Source organism: Heptranchias perlo, chromosome 5 (genome assembly GCF_035084215.1).
Source record: "Heptranchias perlo isolate sHepPer1 chromosome 5, sHepPer1.hap1, whole genome shotgun sequence".
Classification (NCBI taxonomy): Eukaryota; Metazoa; Chordata; class Chondrichthyes; order Hexanchiformes; family Hexanchidae; genus Heptranchias; species Heptranchias perlo.
Genome location: NC_090329.1, coordinates 128,438,237 through 128,464,035, shown reverse-complemented (window position 1 = coordinate 128,464,035; position 25,799 = coordinate 128,438,237). Strand labels below are relative to the sequence as shown.

At 44.0% G+C, this 25,799-nt stretch overlaps 1 protein-coding gene across 4 annotated transcripts in view; it reads left to right on the top strand.

The window, feature by feature from the left end:
- Positions 1–25,799, top strand: part of LOC137322105 (serine/threonine-protein kinase MRCK alpha-like) — a 499,456-nt gene that overhangs the window by 341,006 nt on the left and 132,651 nt on the right. For 2 of the 4 annotated variants that reach the window (XM_067985192.1, XM_067985190.1), the window contains exons 6-8: positions 12,798–12,891; positions 13,695–13,724; positions 20,321–20,521. In XM_067985192.1, coding sequence (XP_067841293.1) covers positions 12,798–12,891; positions 13,695–13,724; positions 20,321–20,521 — 325 coding nt within the window. The remainder of the gene's footprint in view (positions 1–12,797; positions 12,892–13,694; positions 13,725–20,320; positions 20,522–25,799) is intronic. The other 2 variants (XM_067985191.1, XM_067985193.1) reach the window with 1 other exon arrangement.

The following is a 25,799-nucleotide window of genomic DNA, read 5'->3' as shown; positions in this document are numbered from 1 at the left end:
TATTTAACCAGATGTTGCTGTCACAGGCTGATGAGATAATGCAAAACCTGAAATGTGATTCAAAGACTACTTATCTAATGCGTCACATTGTTCTGCTGCCGTGAACAGAGAGATTGAGAAACCAGTGAGCCTTCTGGAATACGCCACCCGTGTGCCACATTCTGTCCTGAAATCAGTCTTCAGATCATTTTTGTTCATGTGGTTTAATTTGCCAGACGTTGTAACCCTAGCCATGTAATAAGCAAAATTATAACAAACTTATTATCGCACTTTTTAAAAAAACAAACTCTTTTTTGGTTTATTTTTGCACTCATCAAAGATTGCATAGAACGACATAGAATTTACACCATTCGGCCCGACTGGTGTATGCTGGTGTTTATGCTCCACATGAGCCTCCCCCTATCCTACTTCATCTAACCCTATCAGCATATCTTTCTATTCCATTCTCCCTCGAGTGTTTATCCAGCTTCCCCTTAAATGTATCTATGCTATTCACCTCAACTACTTCCTTGTGGTAGCAAGTTCCACGTTCTAACCACTCTCTGGGTGAAGAAGTTTCTCAAATGAATTCCCTGTTGGATTTATTCGTGACTATCTTATATTTATGTTCTCTAGTTTTGGACTCCCCACAAGTGGAAACATTTTCTCCATATCTAACCAATCAAACCCTTTCATAATCTTAAAGACCTCTATCAGGTCACCACTCAGAATGATGCCCACATTCTCGTTACATTTGACATCCTTCTGCAGGTCGGTATACAATGTCCATGTCTCCAACTTTGGTACTTTCTGATTGTAAAACACAGGTAAAAATAACACAATCAGGAAGAAAAATAAACAGAGAATAATTTTTTTTTAAAAAGAAAGTCTTATCTTCAAAAAGCCCTTATAAAAATAAATGAGTGAAGTTGTGATCTTTAACTTTGTTTTTGTTGATTTATTATCTCTCTATTGATGTTTGAGCATTTTTGTACAACTGCTAAAGACCTCGTGGGAGGAGCTGCCTCTGAGGAATTAACTGAGTCCAGCAGTGGGAGGGAAGTCAATTAATATTAGAGATACAGTGATTAACCCAGCAGTGGGAGGGATGTGGTGAAGCCGCTGAAGCCCCTCAGCAATCTGGTCATTTCAGCTGCACATTATAATTGAGATTGCACAGACTGCGGGGCTCAGTAACTCCTCTGAGCCTCGGTGGTGTCAGCTGTACTTGTCATTTAAATGAAAATATTTACAAGAAAAAGATGTTTCACCTAATCAATAATGCTTTTTAGAAGGGGGACTCAATGATGATTCCTTTTTGAAAACCGAACTTTAAAACTCTGTGACGATGCAGCATTTAGTCAGAAGCTATTGAGGCTGGTTGAGACCATTAATGGACAGTCCTCACAAAACCCTTTGTGTTGACCATCCTTGGCACCTGCCTTTTTATCATTTGACTGCTACTTCTCTGCAAAGTCATCAGCATACACAGGGTCAGCTTCCACATGCACTCCAGCAACCTCCAACTCTAGCTTTCTGCCATCATCACCATCGATTCCAAACTGGTGCTGTACTCTCCGATTTCCTTAGGATCAACATCAGCAAAACCAATACAATCCCTTTTCAGCTCTATCTGGCCTCCTTTCCATCATCCTGTGCTTCAGGCTAAATCTGGTGCTAGCTTGGCCCTGAGCTAAGACTGCTTTTTAAAAATTTGTTCATGGGATGTGGGCGTCGCTGGCAAGGCCAGCATTTATTGCCCATCCCTAACTGCCCTTGAGAAGATGGTGGTGAGCCGCCTTCTTGAACCGCTGCAGTCCATGTGCTGAAGGTTCTCCCACAGTGCTGTTAGGAAGGGAGTTCCAAGATTTTGACCCAGCGATGATGAAGGAAAGGCGATATATTTCCAAGTTGGGATGGTGTGTGACTTGGAGGGGAATGTGCAGGTGTTGTTGTTCCCATGTACCTGCTGCTCTTCTTCTAGGTGGTAGAGGTCGCGTGTTTGGGAGGTGCTGTCGAAGAAGCCTTGGCGAGTTGCTGCAGTGCATCCTGTGGATGGTATACACTGCAGCCACAGTGCGCTGGTGGTGAAGGGAGTGAAAGTTTAGGGTGGTGGATGGGGTGCCACTCAAGCGGGCTGCTTTGTCCTGGATGGTGTCGAGCTTCTTGAGTGTTGTTGGAGCTGCACTCATCCAAGCAAGTGGAGAGTATTCCGTCACACTCCTGACTTGTGCCTTGCAGATGGTGGAAAGGCTTTGGGGAGTCAGGAGGTGAGTCACTCGCCGCAGAACACCCAGCCTCTGACCTGCTCTTGTAGCCACAATATTTATATGGCTGGTCCAGTTAGGTTTCTGGTTATTGGTGACTCCCAGGATGTTGATGGTGGGGGATTCGGCGATGGTGATGCCGTTGAATGTCAAGGGGAGGTGGTTAGACTCTCTCTTGTTGGAGATGGTCATTGCCTGGTACTTGTCTGGCGTGAATGTTACTTGCCACTTATCAGCCCAAGCCTGGATGTTGTCCAGGTCTTGCTGCATGCGGGCTCGGACTGCTTCGTTATTTGAGGGGTTGCGAATGGAATTGAACACTGTGCAATCATCAGTGAACATCCCCATTTCTGACCTTATGATGGAGGGAAGGTCATTGATGAAGCAGCTGAAGATGGTTGGGCCAAGGACACTGCCCTGAGGAACTCCTGCAACAATGTCCTGGGGCTGAGGTGATTGGCCTCCAACAACCACTACCATCTTTCTTTGTGCTAGGTCTGACTCCAGCCACTGGAGAGTTTTCCCCCTGATTCCCATTGACTTCAATTTTACTCGGGTCCCTTGGTGCCACACTCGGTCAAATGCTGCCTTGATGTCACTTCTGGTACATTGCCTGTTTATACCTCCAGCTGCTGAAAGCCGGATCCATATTTTTATCACTTCAAGGATTGGCCTCTGCAACTCTGTTCTTATTGACCATTCCTGTCTGCAGCCTTCACAAACTTTAACTCCTTCAAACTCTACAGCCACGTCCCGTCCCATACCACGTCCCACATGCTCATATCTACATAGGAACAGGAGTAGGCATCTCCATCTAACTGCCTTGGTTCTGTAACCCTAATACCCTTGCCTAATAAAAATATATCAATCTCAGTTTTGAAATCTTCAATTGACCCCCAGCCTCAACAGCTTTTTTGGGGTGGGGGGGATGAATTCCAGATTTCCACTACCCTCTGTGAAGAATTGCTTCCTGATATCACCCCTGAATGGCCTAGCTCTAAATTTAATGTTATCTCCCTGTCCTTGCCACATTCAACTGGCTCCCTTTGCCCCTGCAATTTGAATTCAAGGCCCCAAACTAATTTTCAAATCTGTCGACAGTTCCTCTGCACCCGAGCAGAATGATCTTCTCTGTTCCTATGTCACACATGTGCATCATCCTCTCTGCTGACACTCAATTACTGTTTGTTCCTTTTGCTCTGGTTTCAAAGATTATTCTTTCTGACACTATGGCCCTGCTGTCTGGAATTCTTTCCCCAAACCACTTTGCCATTCAACCTCCCTCCCTACCTTCCAAACCCTCTGAGAAGTAAGGTTGGAAATTGCGGAGGTACTGGCCATAATCTTCCAAACATCCTTAGTTATGGGGATGGTGCCAGAGGACTGGAGAATTGTGAATGTTACACCCTTGTTCAAAAAAGGTGTAAGGATAAACCCAGCAACTACAGGCCTGTCAGTTTAACTCGGTGGTGGGGAAACACTTAGAAACGGTAATCCAGGACAGAATTAGCAGTCACTTGGACAAGTGTGGATTGATTAGGGAAAGCTAGCACGGATTTGTTAAAGGCAAATTGTGTTTAACTAACTTGATAGAGTTTTTTTGATGAGGTAACCGAGAGGGTTGATAAGGGCAATGGGGTTGATGTGGTGTATGTGGATTTTCAAAAGGCGTTTGTTAAGGTGCTGCATAATAGGCTTGTCATCAAGATTGAAGCCCATGGAATAAAAGAGGCAGTGGCAGCATGGATACTGAATTGGCTAAGAAACAGGAAACAGAGAGTAGTGGCTGTTTTTCGGACTTGAGGGATGAGAATAGTGGTGTTCCCCAGGGGTCGGTACTAGGACCACTGCTTTTCTTGGTATATATTAATGATTTGGACTTGGTTGTACAAGGCACAATTTCCAAATTTGCAGATGACACAAAACTTGGAAGTGTAGTGAACAATGAGGAGGATAGTGATAGACTTTAAGAGGATATAGACAGGCTGCTGGCATGGGTGGACACGTGGCAGATGAAATTTAACGCAGAAAAATGCGAGGTGATATATTTTGGTAGGAAGAATGAGGAGAGGCAATATAAACTAGAGGGCACAATCTAAAAGAGGCACAGGAACAGAGAGATCTGGGGGTATGTGTACACAAATCGTTGAAGGTGGCAGGACAGGTTGAGAAAGCAGTTAAAAAAGCATATGGGATCCTGGCCTTTATAAAGAGAGGCATAGAATACAAAAGCAAGGAAGTCATGATGAACCTTTATAAAACACTGGTTCGGCCACAATTGGAGTGTTGTGTCCTGTTCTGGGCACCGCATTTTAGGAAAGATGTGAAGGCCTTAGAGAGAGCGCAGAAGAGATTTACTAGAATGATTCCAGGGATGATGGACCGCAGGAGTCGGTGCTGGGTCCCCAACTCTTTACAATCTATATTAACGATTTGGAGGAGGGGACCGAGTGTAACATATCAAAGTTTGCAGATGATACAAAGATGGGAGGGAAAGTAGAGAGTGAGGAGGACATAAAAAACCTACAAGGGGATATAGACAGGCTGGGTGAGTGGGCGGAGATTTGGCAGATGCAATACAATATTGGAAAATGTGAGGTTATGCACTTTGGCAGGAAAAATCAGAGAGCAAGTTATTATCTTAATGGCGAGAAACTGGAAACTACTGCAGTACAAAGGGATCTGGGGGTCCTAGTGCAAGAAAATCAAAAAGTTAGTATGCAGGTGCAGTAGGTGGTCAAGAAGGCCAACGAAATGTTGGCTTTTATTGCTCGGGGGATAGAATATAAAAACAGGGAGGTATTGCTGCAGTTATATAAGGTATTGATGAGACTACACCTGGAATACTGCATACAGTTTTGGTGTCCAAACATAAGAAAAATCATACTTGCTCTCGAGGCAGTACAAAGAAGGTTCACTCGGTTAATCCCGGGGATGAGGGGGTGGACATATGAGGAGAGGTTGAGTAGATTGGGACTCTACTCATTGGAGTTCAGAAGAATGAGAGGCGATCTTATTGAAACATATAAGATTGTGAAGGGGCTTGATCGGGTGGATGCGGTAAGGATGTTCCCAAGGATGGGTGAAACTAGAACTAGGGGGCATAATCTTAGAATAAGGGGCTGCTCTTTCAAAACTGAGACGAGAAGAAACTTCTTCACTCAGAGGGTAGTAGGTCTGTGGAATTTGCTGCCCCAGGAAGCTGTGGAAGCTACATCATTGAATAAATTTAAAACAGAAATAGACAATTTCCTAGAAGTAAAGGGAATTAGGGGTTACAGGGAGCGGGCAGGAAATTGGACATGAATTTAGATTTGAGGTTAGGATCAGATCAGCCATGATCTTATTGAATGGCGGAGCAGGCTCGAGGGGCCAATTGGCCTACTCCTGCTCCTATTTCTTATGTTCTTATGTTTAGTTACGTGGATAGACTGGAGAAGCTGGGGTTGTTCTCCTTGGAGCAGAGACGGTTGCGAGGAGATTTGATAGAGGTATTCAAAATCATGAAGGGTCTAGACAGAGTAGATAGAGAGAAACTCTTCCCATTGGTGGAAGGGTCAAGAACCATAGAGCATAGATTTAAGGTGATTGGCAAAAGAACCAAAGATGATATGAGGAAAAACCGTTTTAACACAGCGAGTGGTTAGGATCTGGAATGTGCTGCCAGGGGTGGGTGGTGGAGGCAGATTCAATCATGGCTTTCAAAAGGGAATTGACTAAGTAATGGAAAGGAAAAAATTTGCAGGTCTACGGGGATAGGGTGGGGAGTGGGATTAGCTTGATTGCTCTTGCATGCAGCCGGCATGGACTCGAAGGGCTGAATGGCCTCCTTCCATGCTGCAACCTTTCTATGATTCATTGACTTTGCCTTTGGTCTCTAGTCCGTGCTGTTACATGCTCCGAGATATTTCATTGTGTGTGGAGAGCTGTAGAAACACTGACTCATTCCATTTTGCCAATCTCTTTAAGTATATTCTTGTGCTGACTTGCCTCTCCATATTCCTCAATACAGTACCAGCTTCTATCCATTATGCAACACAGAAAAAGTTGGGTTTACTCTAACTGCTGCTCACCTTTGCGTTCTTCTGTAAACACTGTCAAACTGGAATGAAAAATCCTTTTTAAAACTGTTGTAATTTGTTATTCAAAGTGTCATGAAGTGCTTCGGGGTTTGGATTTCACAGGCAAGCAGAGCTTGGATTCTTTTGTTTATCACGCAGGCACACTTGCATGCTCACGCACATACCTACACTATTACTGCAGAACGACAGTCCTCTTTAGTGACTTTGCACCATGTTTCATCGGGTGACTTTCCCATGCTCTCCTGCATAGAAGTTCGTATCCAGTTGTTCTTCGACCAGACAAGGCATCAACAACTTGCATTTATATCGAGCCCTTCAGGCAGAAGAATGACTCGAGGCTCAAAGTGGGAGAGAACACCACTGAGTAGAAGGTGGGAATGGTTAAGCAGGCAGAAGTAAGCCCAAGGTTGAAGAGCTGGACTTTTCAGAGGCTTTTGAAGGAAGACTCAATGACATGGTGGAGCGGTTTTCGGCGAAAATTTCATAGGGCAGGGGCGAAGTGACAGAAGCTGGATGGAGTGGAGGTAGCTGGAGGAGATGGATTATAGACAAGAATTGAAGGAGTGGAGGGAGCAGCAGGAGATGGGTTATAGACAAGAATTGAAGGAGATGAGGGAGCAGCAGGAGATGGGTTATAAACAAGAGTTGAAGGCGTGGAGGGAGCAGCAGGGACATACTGTTGGGAGAAGATTCCTCAGATAAAATGAGGTGGATGGATTTGAAAATGAGAAGTGTATTTTGAAGTTGCTGCACCAGAGGACCAGTGAGCTAGTGGAGCTTGGCAAAGACCTGAGTGAAACATCAAAGAACACTGAAACATAAAACAGTACAGCAGCTTCAAACTGTACCCGATTAGAAAGAGAAATAAGGGTCAGACCAAAAGGGAGCTTTGTACCTAGGGGTGGATTTTTATCCAAGTAGTGAGGGAGGTCTTATCATCTTCATTCTTCCTCATTGGTTCAGCCTCTGCATACAGATGTATGGTAATGCACATAGGAACAACAAACCCTTGCATTTATGGAGCACCTTTAATGTAGAAAAATGTCCCAAGGAGCTTCGCATGTCGATTGCATAGAAGGGTCTCTACTGGCAGAGGCTGAAAAGGATTTGGAAGTGGCTCAGTGATTATACCTTTACAATTGTGACTACAATTGAAAAGTACCTCATTGACTGGTGCCAGAAATATTTTAGCAGAACTACATATAGCTCCTGATATAGTGTAAGACATACAAGCTTGGTGTGCAGCTGTTGCGTTAGGAGCCTTCCACGCTTATCATTTTCACAAGAATGTAAATAACCTTCTGGGCGCCCCAATGACTCTATGTACATATACTAAACAGATCAGGAAGGTGGCAGGCTCCGAGCCTTGACTGTGCTTGGTTAGTTGGTCTCAGCTGGAGCAACAGTTGGGCCACCACAGTTGTCCTCATGACCTCAGCTTGGGGCTGGCGCATCAACCCAGGTCATGATCCTGCTAGTTATACAGCGACCACTGCTGGAAAATTTGCTTGGGTGAGGACAGGATTGGGCTTGACTGTGATTCTTCTAGTAGTTGAGTAGCTACCAAGGCTATTTTGGGCTCTCGTGAGCAATGAGTCACTTGAGCGAGGTACTGGAGGGCGACAGACATGCGTGGAACAGTACTCCAGCATGAGGCAGAGCCTTCAGTGGGGGAGGGGAGGGAAGAGGAGAGCAACTTTAGTCAAAAGTGGGAGAGGACACCACTGAGTAGAAGGTGGAAAAGGTTAAGCGGGAGGTGGGCTTTTTAGAGGCTTTTGAAGGAGGACTCCGATTGGCACGGTGGAGTGGTCTCCAAACACAATATAATGTCTCTTCCCTCCTAAAATCAGGCTGTTTAAAAAAAAGTTTCGCCAATAGATTCTTATGAAATGACAACTATTTTGGGCAACTCTTTATTGTACACTAAAAAAATTATTATAGAAAAGGTACAGCACAGAAGGGGGCCATTCGGCCTATCGTGTCTGTGCCGGCTCGAAGAACAATCAGGTGCTCATTCTAATCCCACCTTCCAGCACCCGGTCCGTAGCCCTGCAGCTTACAGCACTTTAGGTGCAGGTCCAGGTACTTTTTCAAAGAGTTGAGGGTCGTTGCCTCCACCACCAATTTGGGCAGCGAATTCCATACACCCACAACCCTCTGGGTAAAAAAGTTTTTCCTCATGTCCCCTCCAATCCTTCCGCCAATCAGCTTAAATCTATGTCCTCTCGTTCTTGAACTCTCTGCTAGGGGAAACAGGTACTTCCTGTCTACTCTATCTAGGCCCCTCATAATTTTGTACACCTCAATCGAGTCTCTCCTCAGCCTCCTCTGCTCCAAGGAAAACAACCCCAGCCTATCCAATCTCTCCTCATAGCTGCAATTTTCAAGCCCTGGCAACATTCTTGTAAATCTTCTCTGCACTCTCTCCAGAGCAATTACGACCTTCCTGTAATGTGGTGACCAGAACTGCGCACAATACTCCAGCTGTGGCCTTACCAGCGTTTTACACAGTTCCATCATTACATCCCTGCTTTTGTATTCTATACATCGGCTAACAACGGAGAGCGTTCCGTATGCCTTCTTCACAACCTTATCTACCTGTACTGCCACCTTCAGGGACCTGTGCATATGCACTCCAAGGTCTCTCACTTCCTCTACCCCTCTCAATATATTCCCGTTTACTGCGTATTCCCTTTTACTGTTTGCCCTCCCGAAGTGCATTACCTCACACTTCTCCGGGTTGAACTCCATTTGCCACTTTTCCGCCCACTCCACCAACCCATTGATATCTTCTTGGAGTCCACAGCTATCCTCTTCACTGTCAACTACACGGCCAATTTTTGTGTCATCTGCAAATTTGCTAATCATACCCCCACATTCAAGTCCAAATCATTAATATATACCACAAACAGCAAGGGACCCAACACTGAGCCCTGTGGCACACCACTGGAAACGGATTTCCATTCGCAAAGACATCCATCGACTTTTACCCTTTGTTTCCTGTTACTGAGCCAATTTTGGATCTAATTCGCTACATTTCCCTGTATCCCATGGGCTTTTACCTTTCTGACCAGTCTGCCATGTGGGACCTTGTCAAATGCCTTACTAAAATCGATGTAGACAATATCCACTGCACTACCCTCACCAATCCTCCATGTCACTTCCTCAAAGAATTAAATCAGATTTGTAAGGCATGACCTTTGCTGAACAAATCTATGCTGACTATCCCTGATTAAACCATGCCTTTCTAAGTGACAGAATCAATACTGAGAGATAGGATAAGCTAATAGTTTGCCCACCACCGAGGTAAGTCTGACCGGCCTATAATTGTTCGGCCTTTCCCTCGTACCCTTTTTAAACAACGGTTCCTACGTTTGCAGTCTTCCAGTCCTCTGGTACCTCCCCTGTATCTAGTGAGGATTGGAAAATGATCCTCAGAGCATCCGCTATTTCCTCCCTGGCTTCCTTCAATAGCCCAGGAAACAATCCATCCGGCCCTGGTGACTTATCAACTTTCAAGGATTCCAGTCCCTCTCGTTATGTTTACCTTATCCAATAATGCGCACCTCTCCTCTTTAACTACTACATCTGGATCATCCATTTCCTTTGTGAATATGGAGACAAAATATTCATTTAAAGCCATACCCACATCCTCTGCTTCTACACCCAAGTTACCCTTATCATCCCTGATAGATCCCATCTTTTCCTTAGCTAGCCTCTTGTTCTTAATGTACTGATAAAACATCTTTGGGTTTTCTTTAACCTTACTAGCTAATATTTTTTCATGTCCTTTCTTTGCTTTCCTTATTTCCTTTTTTACATCATCCCTGTACTTTCTATACTCCTCTAGGTTTTCTGCAGTATTTAGCTTTCTGTGACAGTCATAAGCTTTCTTTTTCTGCTTTATCTTGCCCTATATAGTTCTAGACAACCAGGGGGCTCTAAATTTGCCAGTGCCACCCTTTTTCTTTGAGGGGACGTGTCTGCACATTGTACCCGTAGGATTTCACTTTTTAGTGCCTCCCTCTGGCTTGCCACTGATTTCTCCTCAAGTAGTTGTGTCTAGTCCATTTCTGCCAAATCACCTCTTAGTTCTGTAAAATTTGTCTTCTCTCAATTTAAAATGTTTACTCCTGATTTAACTCTGTACTTTTCCATAATAATGCTAAAACTAACTGAATTGTGGTCACTATCCCCAATATGGTCACCCACAGTCACTTCACCCACTTGCCCGTCTTCATTTCCCAGGACTAAATCTAGAATTGCATCCCCTCTTGTTGGGCTTGTCACGTACTGGCTAAAAAAGTTCTCCTGGACACCAGTCAAGAATTTTGCGCCCTCTGTGCCCCTCACACTGTTTGAATCCCAGTTGATGTTAGGGTAGTTGAAGTCCCCTATTATTATTGCCCTCTTATTTTTGCACTCAGAAATTTGCCTACATATTTGTTCTTCTATCTCCCTTTTGCTATTCGGGTGTCTATAGTACACTCCTCGTAGTGTGACTGCCTCTTTTTTATTTTTTAGCTCAACCTATATGCCCTCGATTGATGATCCATTTAGCATATCATCCCTTCTCACAACTGTAATTGATTCTTTAACCAATAATGCTACCCCCCCCCCTCCTTTTTTATCACCCACTCTATCCTGCCTGAAAACTCTATATCCAGGGATATTGAGCTGCCAATTATCCCCCTCTTTAAGCCAGGTTTCTGTTATAGCAATGGTATCATGCTGCCATGTGTCTATCTGTGCCCTTAGCTCATCTGCTTTGTTTGTAATACTCCTTGCATTGAAGTATGTACCCTTTAACCCCGTCAAATTCCTGTGCTGAACACTATTTAACCTTTGCTTCTTTTGCCTTTCTGAGTCGCTAACTACTTTTCTGCTTCCCGTTTCCTGGTCTGAATTTATCCTATCCCTTTGGTTCCCATCTCTCTGCCATACTAGTTTAAACCCTCCCCAACTGAACTAGCAAATGCCCCCGCGAGGCTATTGGTCCCGGTTCTGCTTGGGTGCAACCCGTCCAGCTTGTACAGGTCCCGCCTTTCCCAGAATCGGTCCCAATGCCTCAGGAATTTAAAACCCTCCCTCCTACACCATCTCTCAAGCCATGCATTCATCTGGTCTGTTCTCCTATTTCTGCTCTCTCTAGCATGTAGCATTGGGAGTAATCCTGAGATTACTACCTTAGAGGTCCTGCTTTTTAATTTATTTCCTAACTCCCTATATTCTGCTTGCAGGACCTCATCCTTTTTTTTTACTGATGTCGTTGGTACCGATATGGACCACGACTTCTGGCTGTTCACCCTCCCCCTTCAGAATGTCCTGCAGCCGTTCTGTGACATCCTTGACCCTAGCACCAGGGAGACAACATACCATCCTGGAGTCACGTCAGCGGCCGCAGAAACGCCTATCTGTTCCCCTTACGATAGAATCCCCTATCACTATTGCTCTCCCATTCTTTTTCCTCCCCTCCTGTGCACTCGTGGTGCCACGGTCTTGCTCTTGCTGCATTCCCCTGATAAGCCATCTCCCCCAACAGTATCCAAAGCGGAATATCTGTTTGAGAGGGAGATGGCCCCAGGGGACTCCTGCTCTACCTGCCTAGTCCTTTTACTCTGCCTGGCGGTCACCCATTTCCTTTCTGCCTGCATAATCTTTACCTGCGGTGTGACTACCTCACTGAACGTGCTATCCACGATAATCTCAGCATCGCGGATGCTCCACAGTGAATCCACCCGCAGCTCCAGCTTCGAAATGCGGTTAGCCAGTAGCTGCAGTTGGACACACTTCCTGCACACATGGTTGCCAGGGTCATCCGTTGGAAAATGTAACGGAACTTGTAACTTAACTCTTAAAAGGTACTCAGTAATCATCCTACACAATTATTTATCCAGTAATTGGTTGAATTCCAAGCTTTATCTGATTTGCCACTGGGTTTGGGTGAGGGACTTTTGCCTGCTGTTGCTGATGTCTGAGACACAAATTCATCCTGAAATGAAATCCTTATTTGTAGTACCATTGCCATGGTACAACTGTTGATGTCTTTGAGGGTTAACATGTCTTGAGTATTTCTTATAAGTTGAGTGACTTTGGATCAGGAATGTCTGGAGGCAGGCATGATCTAACTTACTATGAGCAATGCCACAGGAGGTGTGTAGTACAGAAATAATGTTACATCTAGCCTGTGTTTTGCCTGTCGTTCTTCCTGCATCCCACATCAAGCACCATATCTGCATAGACTTAACTGTGAGCAGGGTGAGTCTTAAAAAGAGGTGGATCAAATGAGCATGTTAAGTACAAAAAAATTAGCTGCGATTTGTTTTGGGGGGGCAGTCGGAGAGGGAAATTGAGCGGTGAATCTAAGGCAAAACCTGTTTGTGTGAAACGACATCCGATCACTGTGGGTGATACTTGGTGTGGAGATGAAACTTGTGCTGTTTTAAAACCTGTTCTTTTCTTGTTGCAGGGACATCAAACCAGACAACATTCTTCTGGATGTGAACGGGCACATCCGGCTGGCGGACTTTGGCTCCTGTCTCAAGCTCATGGAAGATGGGACAGTAAGTTATGAGAAACTGTTTTATTAACTTTTGCTGCATTTGTACTTATTAAGACAAGAGATGTGAACACTGGGAATAAAATATTTTCCAGCATTTTTATATCTGAGTTCGGGTACATGTTTTGGATGCAGAGTAAAGCTCCCTGACATGCCTTAACCCATACCTCTGTAGAGTTTTCCCCCTCCTCTCGACCTCCAATCATCCTCCCTCCCCCCACCTCATTGTATTCGAGTGACTTTCCATTTCCCACACCAGCTGTCCGCAAGATCTTGCTCCGTGCTGCGGGGCCCCCGATCTCAGGGCTGTCAAATGCTGCGTGCAGCCAAGAAAGTGTGGGGCCGTTCCAACTGTGGCACTTTGATTAAGTAATGCATACTCTGTTTTATTATCCATTTCGATTTATAATAGTAACAAAAATACCTCACTAAAACACACAGGGAGTGAAACATTACACAAAGCACCAGTTCAAAAAGTCAGCCAGCTGGGTATTGTCAGAATAAAATGCCTCTTATTCTAAATACCTGACTAGCTATTGTTTTCAACCAGTGTTATATGTTATGTTGCACTCAGTTTGTGTGTTAATATTTGGGCTTGTAGCACCTGCAATTAAACAAATACTGTGTGTATATATATATATATATATATATAAAAAATGTATAATTTTTTTTTTACAGTGTTTAAGTATAACCTTTGTGGCAGCAATGTGCCTACCTTTGGCAGGTTGAGCTAGTTGGGCTAAATGGCCTCTCTCAACTGTACTTATCTTTGTGATATACTCACGTCAAGTTCCTTTTTCATTCCAGCGAACGATTTCTCTACTCAGCAAGGATCAGGTAACCCAGGCAGGCAGCACGTGTGTGTCTCACGCTCGCGCCTTCCACTCTGAGCACTGGGGACCACGCTGCACATTACCAATACCACAACCCAGACACAAGGCAGAAATATACCAGCACCACAGCCACCACACGTTTGCTTGTGCACTCACTCACTCACTCACTCACTCACTCACTCTCTATCACGCACGCACACGCACGCACGCACACACACACACACACACACACACACACACACACACACACACACCCTCCCCCACCACCACCTTTACCAGGACTAAACACCGTGCTCACACAGCCTTTTACCAGGACTACAGACTGGACATGCGTGGTTGGACCAGCACTACAACTGAGACAGACGGACAGAGGAACACACAGACTTCATGCACTCTGCCCTTTAAAAGCACCTTAGACCTGACATGGACGCCTTACACTTTGCTGGCTCTACACTCTTGAGGTGTACCCTTGCACGCAAGCTTACTATGTACTTCACCAGCACTGATGTTCATTCCCTCTTGCACATGCATGTGCACACACACCTTTTTCAGCAGTACTGCCCTGACACGGCTGGGTACACAAGCTGCATTTTGCCAGCAACATGTGTCTGCTGCACACTATTCGTATAATTCATCACGTACTAAATTCTCAGTGAAGCCTTTTAATAATTCATTTTTCTTCTAATATTTCATAGAAAACTTCACCTCTGTATACTGATACATGTGTACAGATATAGAGACTTGGTGCTTATCCCATTGTTGCAAATTGGAAAGCATATCACAGCTTCTGTAGCACAAGCAAATATTATCTTAATCGGGATCAGCACCAGCAGTTAATTTGTGGTGGTGAAGATTCTTCAGTTGAACACTGAAAGAGAAATGTTATTTTTAAGTACTAAAATACAAGTGTGCCCTTCAATTCCCACACTGTATCCTGAGCCACAAAGTTGCATGTTTTTGCTGGTTTTGAGATGCTTTTGCTCACTGTCCGCTGAGTTATTTCTGCTCAGAGTGCTTGTTGCTACTGGATTCTCCTCTTCCCTCTGAGTCTTGTACCCAACTTGAATGGACAGAGGCAAAACGGTATTTTGACATATTTCACTGCGACTTATTGGACCATAATAGGACTGGCACTTTTCTTTCAAGCCACAGAGATTTTTATAGCAGGTGGTTTCTGTGTGCAGACTACGGTGATATAACTTTGAATTTGGCCATGTAAGTTGCCAAGGCTCCTTCGGCAGCACCTCTCAAACCCGTGACCTCCACCACCTAGAAGGACAAGGGCATCAGGTGCATGGGAACACAGTCACCTCCATCACCATGTTCCCCTCCAAATCGCACACCATCCTGACTTGGAAATATATCGCCGTTCATCATCGTTGGGTCAAAATCCTGGAACTCCCTACCTAACAACATTGTGGGAGCACCTTCACCACACGGACTGCAGCGGTTCAAGAAGAAGGCTCACCATCACCTTCTCAAGGGCAATTAGGGATGGGCAATAAATGCTGGCCTTGTCAACGACGCCCATATCCCCAGAATGAATTAAAAAATGTTAGGTTTTGCTCTTGAAATGGATGAGTCACTGATCCGCCACACGTTCTGTAACGTGGACTCCTGTTCATACATTGTTAAATGTGATATTTATTGATTTTTGTAATATGTTAATGCCGGCACTCTTCTTGAAAACTATCTACTATTTTGAGAAAGGTGATTTTGGGCAGTTGAGGGAAAATCTGCTGTTTCTGGAGAGCTGCTGTTATGAAGCTGGGTGAAGTATATATATCCTACCAAAACAGCATGTAACTGTTACTAACGGGCACACCAGCCCTAGAATATGATGCTGTTAATATCAAAGAAACAACTTCCATTTATATAGTGTCTTTCACGTCCTCAGGACATCCCAAGCAGCAATTGAATATATAACCAGTTAATCTATTTTGGGGGTGTTGGTTGGAAGAGGAATATTGGCCAGGACATCTGGAGGACTCCCTGCTCTTCCTCAAGTAACGCCATGGTATCTTTTACGTCACTTGAACAGGCAGACAGGGAGTCGGTCTAATGCCTCATTGGAAAGATGGGACCTCTGACAGTGCAACACTCTTTCAGTACTGCACTGAAATGCCAGCCTGTGTTCAAGTGGAGGCTTGAAATCTCAACCTTCTGACTCAGAGGCAAAAATTCTACACTGAGCCTAATTCTCAAGGGCAATTAGGGATGGGCAATAAATGCCGGCCTCGCCAGCGACGCCCACATCCCATGAACGAATTTTAAAAAAAGCCAAGGCTGGCACTGTAAATTGAAGTAAACCACGTTAATAGTGGCTTGACTGTGATGGCCAATTTGCCTGTTGACAGTCACTCTTTTGGCTCAATTGTACAGAATGGTCAGTTGGGTGAACTTACCAGAGGGCCTATGAACCCATATTCCAGCAAGGAGTTGGTGCTTTCATGTGGGGAGGGTTTAATAAATCAGTATAAATGGAATGCTTTCATCAAGGTAGGCCCACGTGGGGCGAACACTGCGCCTGGATTATGTTAGTGAGTCACTGTGAAAATTAAATTTTAGGTAAGTCGGTTGCCTTATTATGAAAACCTCCCAGCAGCACAGCGCCACTGAAACAAACTGCTAACTTCTCGCTGTTTAAGAACATGCAGTTAACACATCCTGACATGATTTCTGTGTGAATCTGGGTCATGCATTTCTGATTAATGATACAGGCTTTAGGACAGAAACATGGCAGGGTCATCGCCGAACACTGAAATACCCTGCAGCTAGAAGAAAAACCACAAAGCTACTTGCTCCGTAAGCACAATGGCATTTGTTGCATGACTGGGTCACTAATGGGTGATGAATAGTGCAGGCTTTAGGACAGAAATATATACAATCACCTGCGACCACTGGAGTGACCTGCAGTCATAAGAGGGGGAAAAACATTGATACAAATTCTAATCCCCCTTCCCCCCCCCCCCATCTCCTCCAAAAAAGTGAACCATGATTAAAACAGAAAAAGCATTGGATTTAATATGATGTGGAGATGCCGATGATGGACTAGGGTGGACAAATGTAAGGAGTTGCACAACACCAGGTTATAGTCCAACAGCTTTATTTGAAATCACAAGCTTTCGGAGCTTTGCTCCTTCGTCAGGTGAGTGAAGGGTTCCATAAAGGCACCGCATATATAGTCAGAGAACAATGCCTGGTGATTACAGAGAGTCTTTCCAACTGCCCCCTATCACACCTCGGCAGAGAGACAATCACAGCAATCAAAGGAGTGGATGGTGTTCAGACAGGTTAGCCAGGGAAACATTACATCCCAGAATACTGAATACACAAGGGGTCAGATCACAAAGACAGAGAGAGAGAATGACCAGTTGTATTAAAAACAGATAACTTTTTTTTCGCTGGTGGGGTTCCATGTAGCGTGACATGAACCCAAGATCCTGGTTGAGTCCGTCCTCATGGGTGCGGAACTTGGCTATCAATTTCTGCTCGACAATTTTGCGTTGTCGTGTGTTTCGAAGGCTGCCTTGGAGAACGCTTATATGATCTTATCAAATAACTGAATTCAGGGCCCCTGCTATGAACTCAGGTCTGCCGTATACCTTTTCAGGTTCATTGGTGTTAGTTGCTCCCCTAAGCAGTCTGAGCACCTTGCTTTTACCGGAGGTGATGCGCACTGCCCATATCTATTTGTATGATGGTGTGACTTGGGAGTGTAACCCCTTGTGACCTGAATCAGATATCTGTGTATTTTGCATGCGTATTTCTTCAATCTCGCCAAAACAATCCAAGTTAACGCTAGATGAAGTGAGGCTTGCTTTGAAATGTTAATCTGCTTTACTCCGCAGCAAGGTGAACGTACAGAACAGTAGCTATGATCAAATTTACTTGGTTCAATCGATACAACTTAGCTCTGAAATAACATTAAAATAATGCATATGCTACACTGCCCCACTTCAGTGAGTCATTTGCTTGACTTAAACAGACACTTACCTTTTGAGTCTACCTTTTCTGAGGCCTTTTGACCTCAGCAGTTTCTCTGTTGCAAAAGCTAGACTGCCTTTTTAAGGTCTCTGACACCCAGTTTTATTCCTGACTGTACAGCTAAAAAGAGATCAAAAACCTTCCAACACAATGGGTGAAAAGTGTTTAGCAATTTCAGAGATGAGCCACCAAATTACTTACTATTTACAATTGATTAGGAAACATCAAGGTTAGCTCATTAGCATCTTAAGTACCTTTCATTTGCAATAATGTACTATGCCTGTAAAATAGAACTTTTTAAGTAACTTTTTTTCCAAATATTTTATGTAAAAAATATGATGAACAAAATCCTGAAACATGATAGCCGTTAATGCACAAGTGTCTGGGTTGGATAAGCATCGCATGCAAATTGCTAACACTATATATCCTGTATATAATTCTTTTTCACATTCTCTTTGTGGTCTCGTCTCTGAGTCAGAAGTTTGTGGGTTCAAGTCCCACTCCAGAGACTTGAGCACAAAATCCAGGCTGACACCCCAGTGCATTACTGAGGGAGTGCTGCACTGTTGGAGGTGCCGTCTTTCATATGAGACGTTAAACTGTCTGACCTCTCAGGTGGAGGTAAAAGATCCCATGGCACTATTTCAAAGAAGAGCAGGGGAGTTCTCCGAGATGTCCCTGCCAGTATTTATCTCTTACCCAACACATAAAAACAAATTATCTGGTCATTATCACATTGCTGTTTATGGGATTTTGCTGTGTGCAAATTGGCTGCCGCATTTCCTACATTACATGAGGAGAGATTAAGTAGATAAGGCCTGTATTCTCTAGAGTTTAGAAGAATGAGAGGTGATCTCATTGAAACATACAAAATTCTTACAGGGCTCGACAGGGTAGATGCAGGGAGGATGTTTCCCCTGGATGGGGAGTCTAGAACCAGGGGTCACAGTCTCAGAATAAGGGTAGGCCATTTAGGAGTGAGTTGAGGAGAAATTTCTTCACTCAGAGGGTGGTGAATCTTTGGAATTCTTTACCTCAGAGGGCTGTGGAGGCTCAGTCACTGAGTACATTCAAAACAGAGATTGATAGATTTCTAGATATTAAAGGCATCAAGGGATATGGGGATGGTGCAGTAATATGGCGTTGAGGTAGAAGATCAGCCATGATCTTGTTGAATGGCAGAGCAGGCTCGAGGGGCTGGAAGGCCTACTCCTGCCCCTATTTCTTATGTTCTTATATTACAACAGTGACTACACTGCAAAAGTACTTCATTAGCTGTAAAGTGCTTTGGAACATTGTGAAAGGTGCTATATAAATACTTTCTTATTGGAATCTGCTTTGAAATGCAGCAGTTAGTAGTTACTGCTAGGCCACGATTCGCAGGTGAGGGTGAATTATCCCATTGCCAAAGGGAGGAATTACTGCTGGCCAAAGAATAAAAATTGTCTAACCAGCATGACGCAGACCCAGACTCTTCACAGTGAACAGCTGATCTTGGATAGTGCCGACTAGGGAGGTGGTTGCTGGGGAGCGGGGATTAAAATCTGAGAAGTTATTCGTGCAATAAAAAAAGAAAATGCTGGTAACACTCAGCAGGTCAGGCAGCTTTTGTGGAAAGAGAAACGGAATTAATGTTTTAGGTCAATGACCTTTCATCAGAACTGGTCCATCAGAAGTTACTTGTGCATTGAGAAGTTTAGGGAGGGAATTCCAGAGCTTAGGGCCTCTGGAGCTGAAGGCACGACCACCAATGGTGGAGCGATTAAAATCGGGGATGCTCAAAAGGCAAGAATTGGAGGAGCGCAGAGATCTTGGAGGGTTGTAGGGCTGGAGGAGATTACAGAGATAGGTAGTGGTGAGGCCATGAAGTGATTGAAAACCAGGATGAGAATTTTAAAATTGAGGCGTTGCCGGACTGGGAGCCAATATAGGTCAGTGAGCACAGGGTGATGGGTGAATGGGACTTAGTGCAAGTTAGGATACGGGCAGCAGAGTTTTGAATGAGCTCAAGTTTATGGAGGGTGGAAGTTGAGAGGCCTGCCAGGAGAGCATTGGAATAGTCAAGTGTAGAGGTAACAAAGGTATGGATGAGTGTTTCAACAGCAGATGGGCTGAGGCAGGGGCGGAGACAGGCGACATCACGGAGGTGGAAATAAGCAGTCTGGGTGATGGAGCGGATAGGTGGTCGAAAGTTCATCTCAGGGTCAAATAGGACGCCATGGTGGCGAACAGTCTGGTTCAGCCTCACACAGTGGCCAGGGAGAGGGATGGAGTCGGTGGCTAGGAAACGGAGTTTGCTGCTGGGACCAAAGACAATGGATGTTGTCTTCCCGATATTTAGTTGGAGGAAATTTTTGCTCATCTAGTACTGGATGTCGGACAAGCAATGTGTCAAATGAGAAAAAGAGGAAGGGTCGAGGGAGGTGGTTGTGAGTTAAAGCTGGGTGTGGTCAGCGTACATGTGGAACCTGACATTAAGCAAACGTGTGCGTGCGTGTGTGTGTGCGCGCGGTGAGTTGGGGGGGGTGGGTGCGGTATTGATTCTTGACTTGTTTTTGGTGATCGAGCTTCAGTGTGATTCCAAGATATCTAATGCTTATTTTTCTGACACAGGTCCAGTCTTCTGTGGCAGTGGGGACCCCTGACTATATTTCCCCTGAAATCCTGCAGGCCATGGAAGACGGCAAAGGAAAGTACGGGCCAGAATGTGATTGGTGGTCACTAGGCGTTTGCATGTATGAAATGCTTTTCGGGGAGACTCCTTTTTACGCTGAATCTTTAGTAGAGACTTACGGGAAAATCATGAACCACAAAGTGAGTGCCTCTCTATTCTCTCTCCATTCTAGCATGTTTTTCATGTATTCTCCTGTCCGATGTCAATATGGCTGTAATCACATTTAGTTCCTAACAGATTCACTTGTAACCGAAGATTTAATGAATCTCCCGTAAGTCGGAGAATGTGCTGCTTTATATGGACAGGACTATCATGCCATGTCAAATGGTGTGTCTGTGTATCCTTTAAATGGATGTGCTGCTTTATGAGGAAGGGAACATTTGGCCATGTAAAATGGTGTCTGTCTGTCCCTTTAATAGATATGCTACTTCATAAGGATGGGAACATTATGCCATGTAAAGTGGTGTGTTGGTGTCGACTTCTTTATGGCTTGTAGTTCTTGAAGTGAATGGTGGGTTCAGTGATAGGACAGGCTAGTGAAAAGAGCCCTGGGTTTGTTTGATTGATTGGTCAATTAACAAGTTGGAGATAGCATGGAAACTGGTATGTTTTCAGAGAGAGGGAGCTAAAACACACCACGGCTTTGCAACTCCTAAGTTCAGGAGGTTGAAAGTGTAAATAATTGTAAAAATCATTCTTTAAACAGTTTAAACATTCCTCCAGTTACACCTAGTGTGGAACTGTTGCATTGTTTTTAGTTTATTTTAACATACTTCCCCATGGTCTGCTGTAGCTGTTGGGAAAGTAGGAGTGAGGGCTGGGAATTGATAATGTAATTGAATCAGCCAATCGGAAATAATTTTAAAAAATTGGTTAGAGTAGAGTAAATTTTGGGGAAGTTGCAATAAATTTAACTGATTAAAAGTCATTGAGGAAGGTGAAAAAGGTGTGACAGATGCCGTCCTTTTACAGAATGTTTATTCGGAAGACTTTTGATACATTATCACAAATGCATCTCCTGTGCCACTGCTCATGCTAAGCCAGAGCGTCCGGCCTCTCTTACTAGTCCCTGTTATCTTTGTGTTGCTGAATATTCTCTGTCTCTCTTGTTTTCTGCTTCCCTCCACTGCGTACAGTTTTGGTCTCCTTACCTAAGGAAGGATATACTTGCCTTAGAGACAGTGCAATGAAGGTTCACTAGATTAATTCCTGGGATGAGAGGGCTGTCCTATGAGGAGAGATTGAGTAAAATGGGCCTAGATTCTCTGGAGTTTAGAAGAATGAGAGGTGATCTCATTAAAACGTATAAAATTCTTAGAAGGCTTGATAGGGTAGATGCTGAGAGGCTGTTTCCCCTGGTTGGAGAGTCTAGAACTAGGGGTCATAGTCTCAAGATAAGGGGTCGGCCATTTAGGACTCAGATGAAGAGAAATTTCTTCACTCAGAGAGTTGTGAAACTTTGGAATTCTCTACCCCAGAGGGTTGTGGATGCTGAGTCATCGAGTATATTCAAGACTGAGATCGATAGATTTTTGGACACCAAGGGAATCAAGGGATATGGGGATCGGGTGGGAAAGTGGAGTTGAGGTAGAAGATCAGCCATGATCTTATTGAATGGTGGAGCAGGCTCGCGGGGCCATATGGCCTACTCCTGCTCCTATTTCTTGTGTTCTTTTCTCCTTCTCCCTGTGCTGTCTCCTGCTTCTCTTTCTCTCCTTTTTGGCTCTTCCTCTCCTGATCTGCCATTTAATGAGATCATGGATGATCTGATTTTTACCTCAACTCCACTTTCCTGCCTTTTCCCCATATCCTTTGACTCTCTTGCTGATCAGAAATTTGTCTAACTCAGCCTTGAATGTATTCAATGACTCAGCCTCCACAGCTTTTTGGGGTAAAGAATTCCAAAGATTCACGACCCTCTGGGAGAAGAATTTCTTCCTCATTTCCGTCTTAAACGGGTGACCCCTTATTCTGAGAATATGCCCCCTAGTTTTAGATTCCCCCATGAGGGGTAACATCCTCTCAGCATCTACCCTATCGAGTCCCCTCAGCATCTTGTATGTTTCAATAAGATCTCCTCTCATTCTTCTAAACTCCAATGAGTATAGACCCAACCTGTTCAATCTTTCCTCATAAGACAACCCTTCCATACCCGGAATCAACCTAGTGAACCTTCTCTGAACTGTCTCCAATGCAAGTATGTCCTTCTTTAAATAAGGGCACCAGAACTGTACGCAGCACTCCAGGTGTGGTCTCACCAGCACCCTGTACAGTTGTAGCATGACTTCCCTGCTTTTCTCCTCCATCCCCCTAGAAATAAAGGTCAATATTCCGTTTGCCTTCCGGATTACCTGCTGCACCTGTATGTTGACTTTTTGTGTTTCATGTACGAGGACACCCAGATCCCTCTGTACCACAGCATTTTGTGATATTTCTCCATTCAAATAATATTTTGCTTTTTTATTTTTCCTCCCAAAGTGGATGACCTCACCTTTTCCCACGTAATATTCCATCTGCCAAATTTTTGCCCATTCGCTTAACCAGTCAATATCCCTTTGCAGACACTTTGTGTCCTCATCGCAACTTGCTTTTCCGCCTATCTTTGTATCATCAGCAAATTTGGCTACAAGATACTCTGTTCCTTCATCCAAGTCATTGATATATATTGTAAATAGTTGAGGCCCCAGCACTGATCCCTGCGGCACCCCACTAGTTACAGATTGCCATTTTGAGAATGACCCTTTTATTCCGACTCTATGTTTTCTGTTAGTCAGCTAATCCTCTATCCATGCCAGCATGTTCCCCCCAACACCATGAGCTCTTATCTTGTGCAGTAATCTTTTATGTGGCACCTTATCGAATGCCTTTTGGAAATCCAAATATACTGCATCCATTGGTTCCCCTTTATCCACCCTGCCCGTTACTTCCTCAAAGAACTCCAATAAATTTGTCAGACACGATTTCCCCTTCATAAAACCATGTTGACTCTCCTTGATTGTATTATAAGTCTCCAAATGTCCTGCTACTACTTCCTTAATAATGGATTCTAGCATTTTCCCAATGACAGATTAGGCTAACAGGTCTATAGTTACCTGCTTTCTGTCTCACTCCCTTCTTGATTAGGGGTGTTACGTTTGCGGTTTTCCAATCCGCTGGGACCTTTCCAGAATCTAGTGAATTCTGGAAGATTACAACCAATGCATTCACTATCTCTGCAGCCACTTCCTTTAAGACCCTCTGATGCAAGCCATCAGGTCCAGGGGACTTGTCAGCCTTTAGACCCATTAGTTTACCTAGTACTTTTTCTCTTGTGATAGTGATTGTTTTTAGTTCCTCCTTTGCCCCTTGATTTTCTACTATTATTGGTATATTATTAGTGTCTTCTACTGTGAAGACAGATACAAAATATCTGTTCAATTCCTCTGCCATTTCCTTGTTTTCCATTATTATTTCCTCAATCTCATCCTCTAAGGGACCAGTGTTTACTGTAGCGACCCTCTTCCTTTTTATATACTTGTAGAAGCTTTTACTGTCAGTATTTATATTTTTTGCTAGTTTGCTCTCATAATTTATTTTCTCCCTCTTTATTATTCTTTTAGTCATCCTTTGCTGGTTTTTAAAGTTTTCCCAATCTTCGGGCTCACCAGTAATCTTTGCCATGTTGTATGTTTTATGTTTTTTCTTTTAACCTGATACCATCCTTGACTTCCTTAGTTAGCCATGGTTGGTTCACCCTTTTTGTGGAGTCTTTCCTCCTCACAGGGATATATTTTTGTTGCGAGTCATAAAATATCTTTTTAAATGTTTGCCATTGTTTATCCACCATCATACCATCTAATCTGCTCACCCAGTCCACTTTAGCCAATTCCGCCCTCATTCCTTTATAATTGCCCTTATTTAAGTTTAATACAGTAGTTTCAGACCCAAGATCCTCGCTCTCAAACTGGATGTGAAATTCTATCATGTTATGATCACTGCTTCCCAAGGGATCCTTTACTTTAAGATCATTAATTAATCCTGTTTCGTTACGCATTACCAGATCCAAAATGGCCTGTTCCCTGGTTGGTTCCCTGACGTATTGGTCTAAGAAACAGTCCCTAATACACTCTATGAACTCCTCCTCAGGGCTATTTTTGCCAATTTGATTTGTCCAATCTATGTGAAAGTTAAAATCGCCTATGATTATTGCATTACCTGTTTTACAAGCCCCCCTTATTTCCTGATTAATACTTTGCCTTACAGTGTAGCTGCTGTTAGGGGGCCTATATACTCGTCCCACCAGTGATTTCTTTCCCTTGCTGTTTCTTACCTCCACCCAAATTGATTCGACATCTTGATCTTCTGAGTCAAGATCATTTCTCACTATTATACTAATCGCATCCTTTATTAACACAGCTACCCCACCACCTTTATCTTTTTCCTATGCTTCCGAAATGTTAAATAACCTTGAATATTTAGCTCTCAACCTTGGTCACCTTGCAACCACGTCTCTGTAATGGCCACGAGATCATACCCATTTGTTTCTATTTGTGCCGTCAATTCATCTATCTTATTACGAATGCTGTGCGCATTCAGATAAAGAACCTTTAATTTTGTCTTTTTACCATTCTTTCCTACCCCGGCCCCATTTGCCAGTGCACTCTTATGTTTGTACGCTCTGTCCCTTCCTGACACAGTCTGTTTATCATTACCCCCATCACTTTCCTGTACTACTTCCATGTCCTTTCTCTTTATCAATCTAAATTTCGCCCCACCTGAGCCCTCCCCCCCCCCCCTCTATTTAGTTTAAAGCCTTCTCTACCGCCCTAGTTATTCAGTTTGCCAGAACACTGGTCCCAGCATGGTTCAGGTGAAGCCCGTCCCAGCAGAACAGCTCCCTCTTTCCCCAGTACTGGTGCCAGTGCCCCATGAATCGAAACCCACTTCTCCCACACCAATCTTTGAGCCATGCATTCATCTCTCTGATCTGATTTACCTGTGCCAATTTGCTCGTGGCTCAGGTAATAATCCAGAGATTATCACCTTTGTGGTTCTGCTTTTTAATTTCGTCTGCTTCTCTTTCTCTTTTCTGCTTCTCTCTGTCTACTTCTGTTTCATTTTTCTGCTTCTCTGTCCTCTTTTACTTTTCTCTCTGCCCTCTTCTCTTTGTTTTTTCTATCCTTTCGGGTGGAAAGTGGTGAGGTGCATGTTGGGGAAATGCAGGTTGCATTTGATGCATCTTCCAGTGACGATTTACAGGAAAAGTTCAGCCTGCAGCCCTCGGCAGCTGCCTTCCCATCCCCCCAACTCTGTCCCTCTTACTTATCCCACCATCTCTTTGCTCCCATCACTTCCCTTACACAAACTTTTTCCCACTATCCTCTTCCCTTCACACCACCCCTCACTTCCAGTGTCTGCATTACCCATTTTCCCTTTACA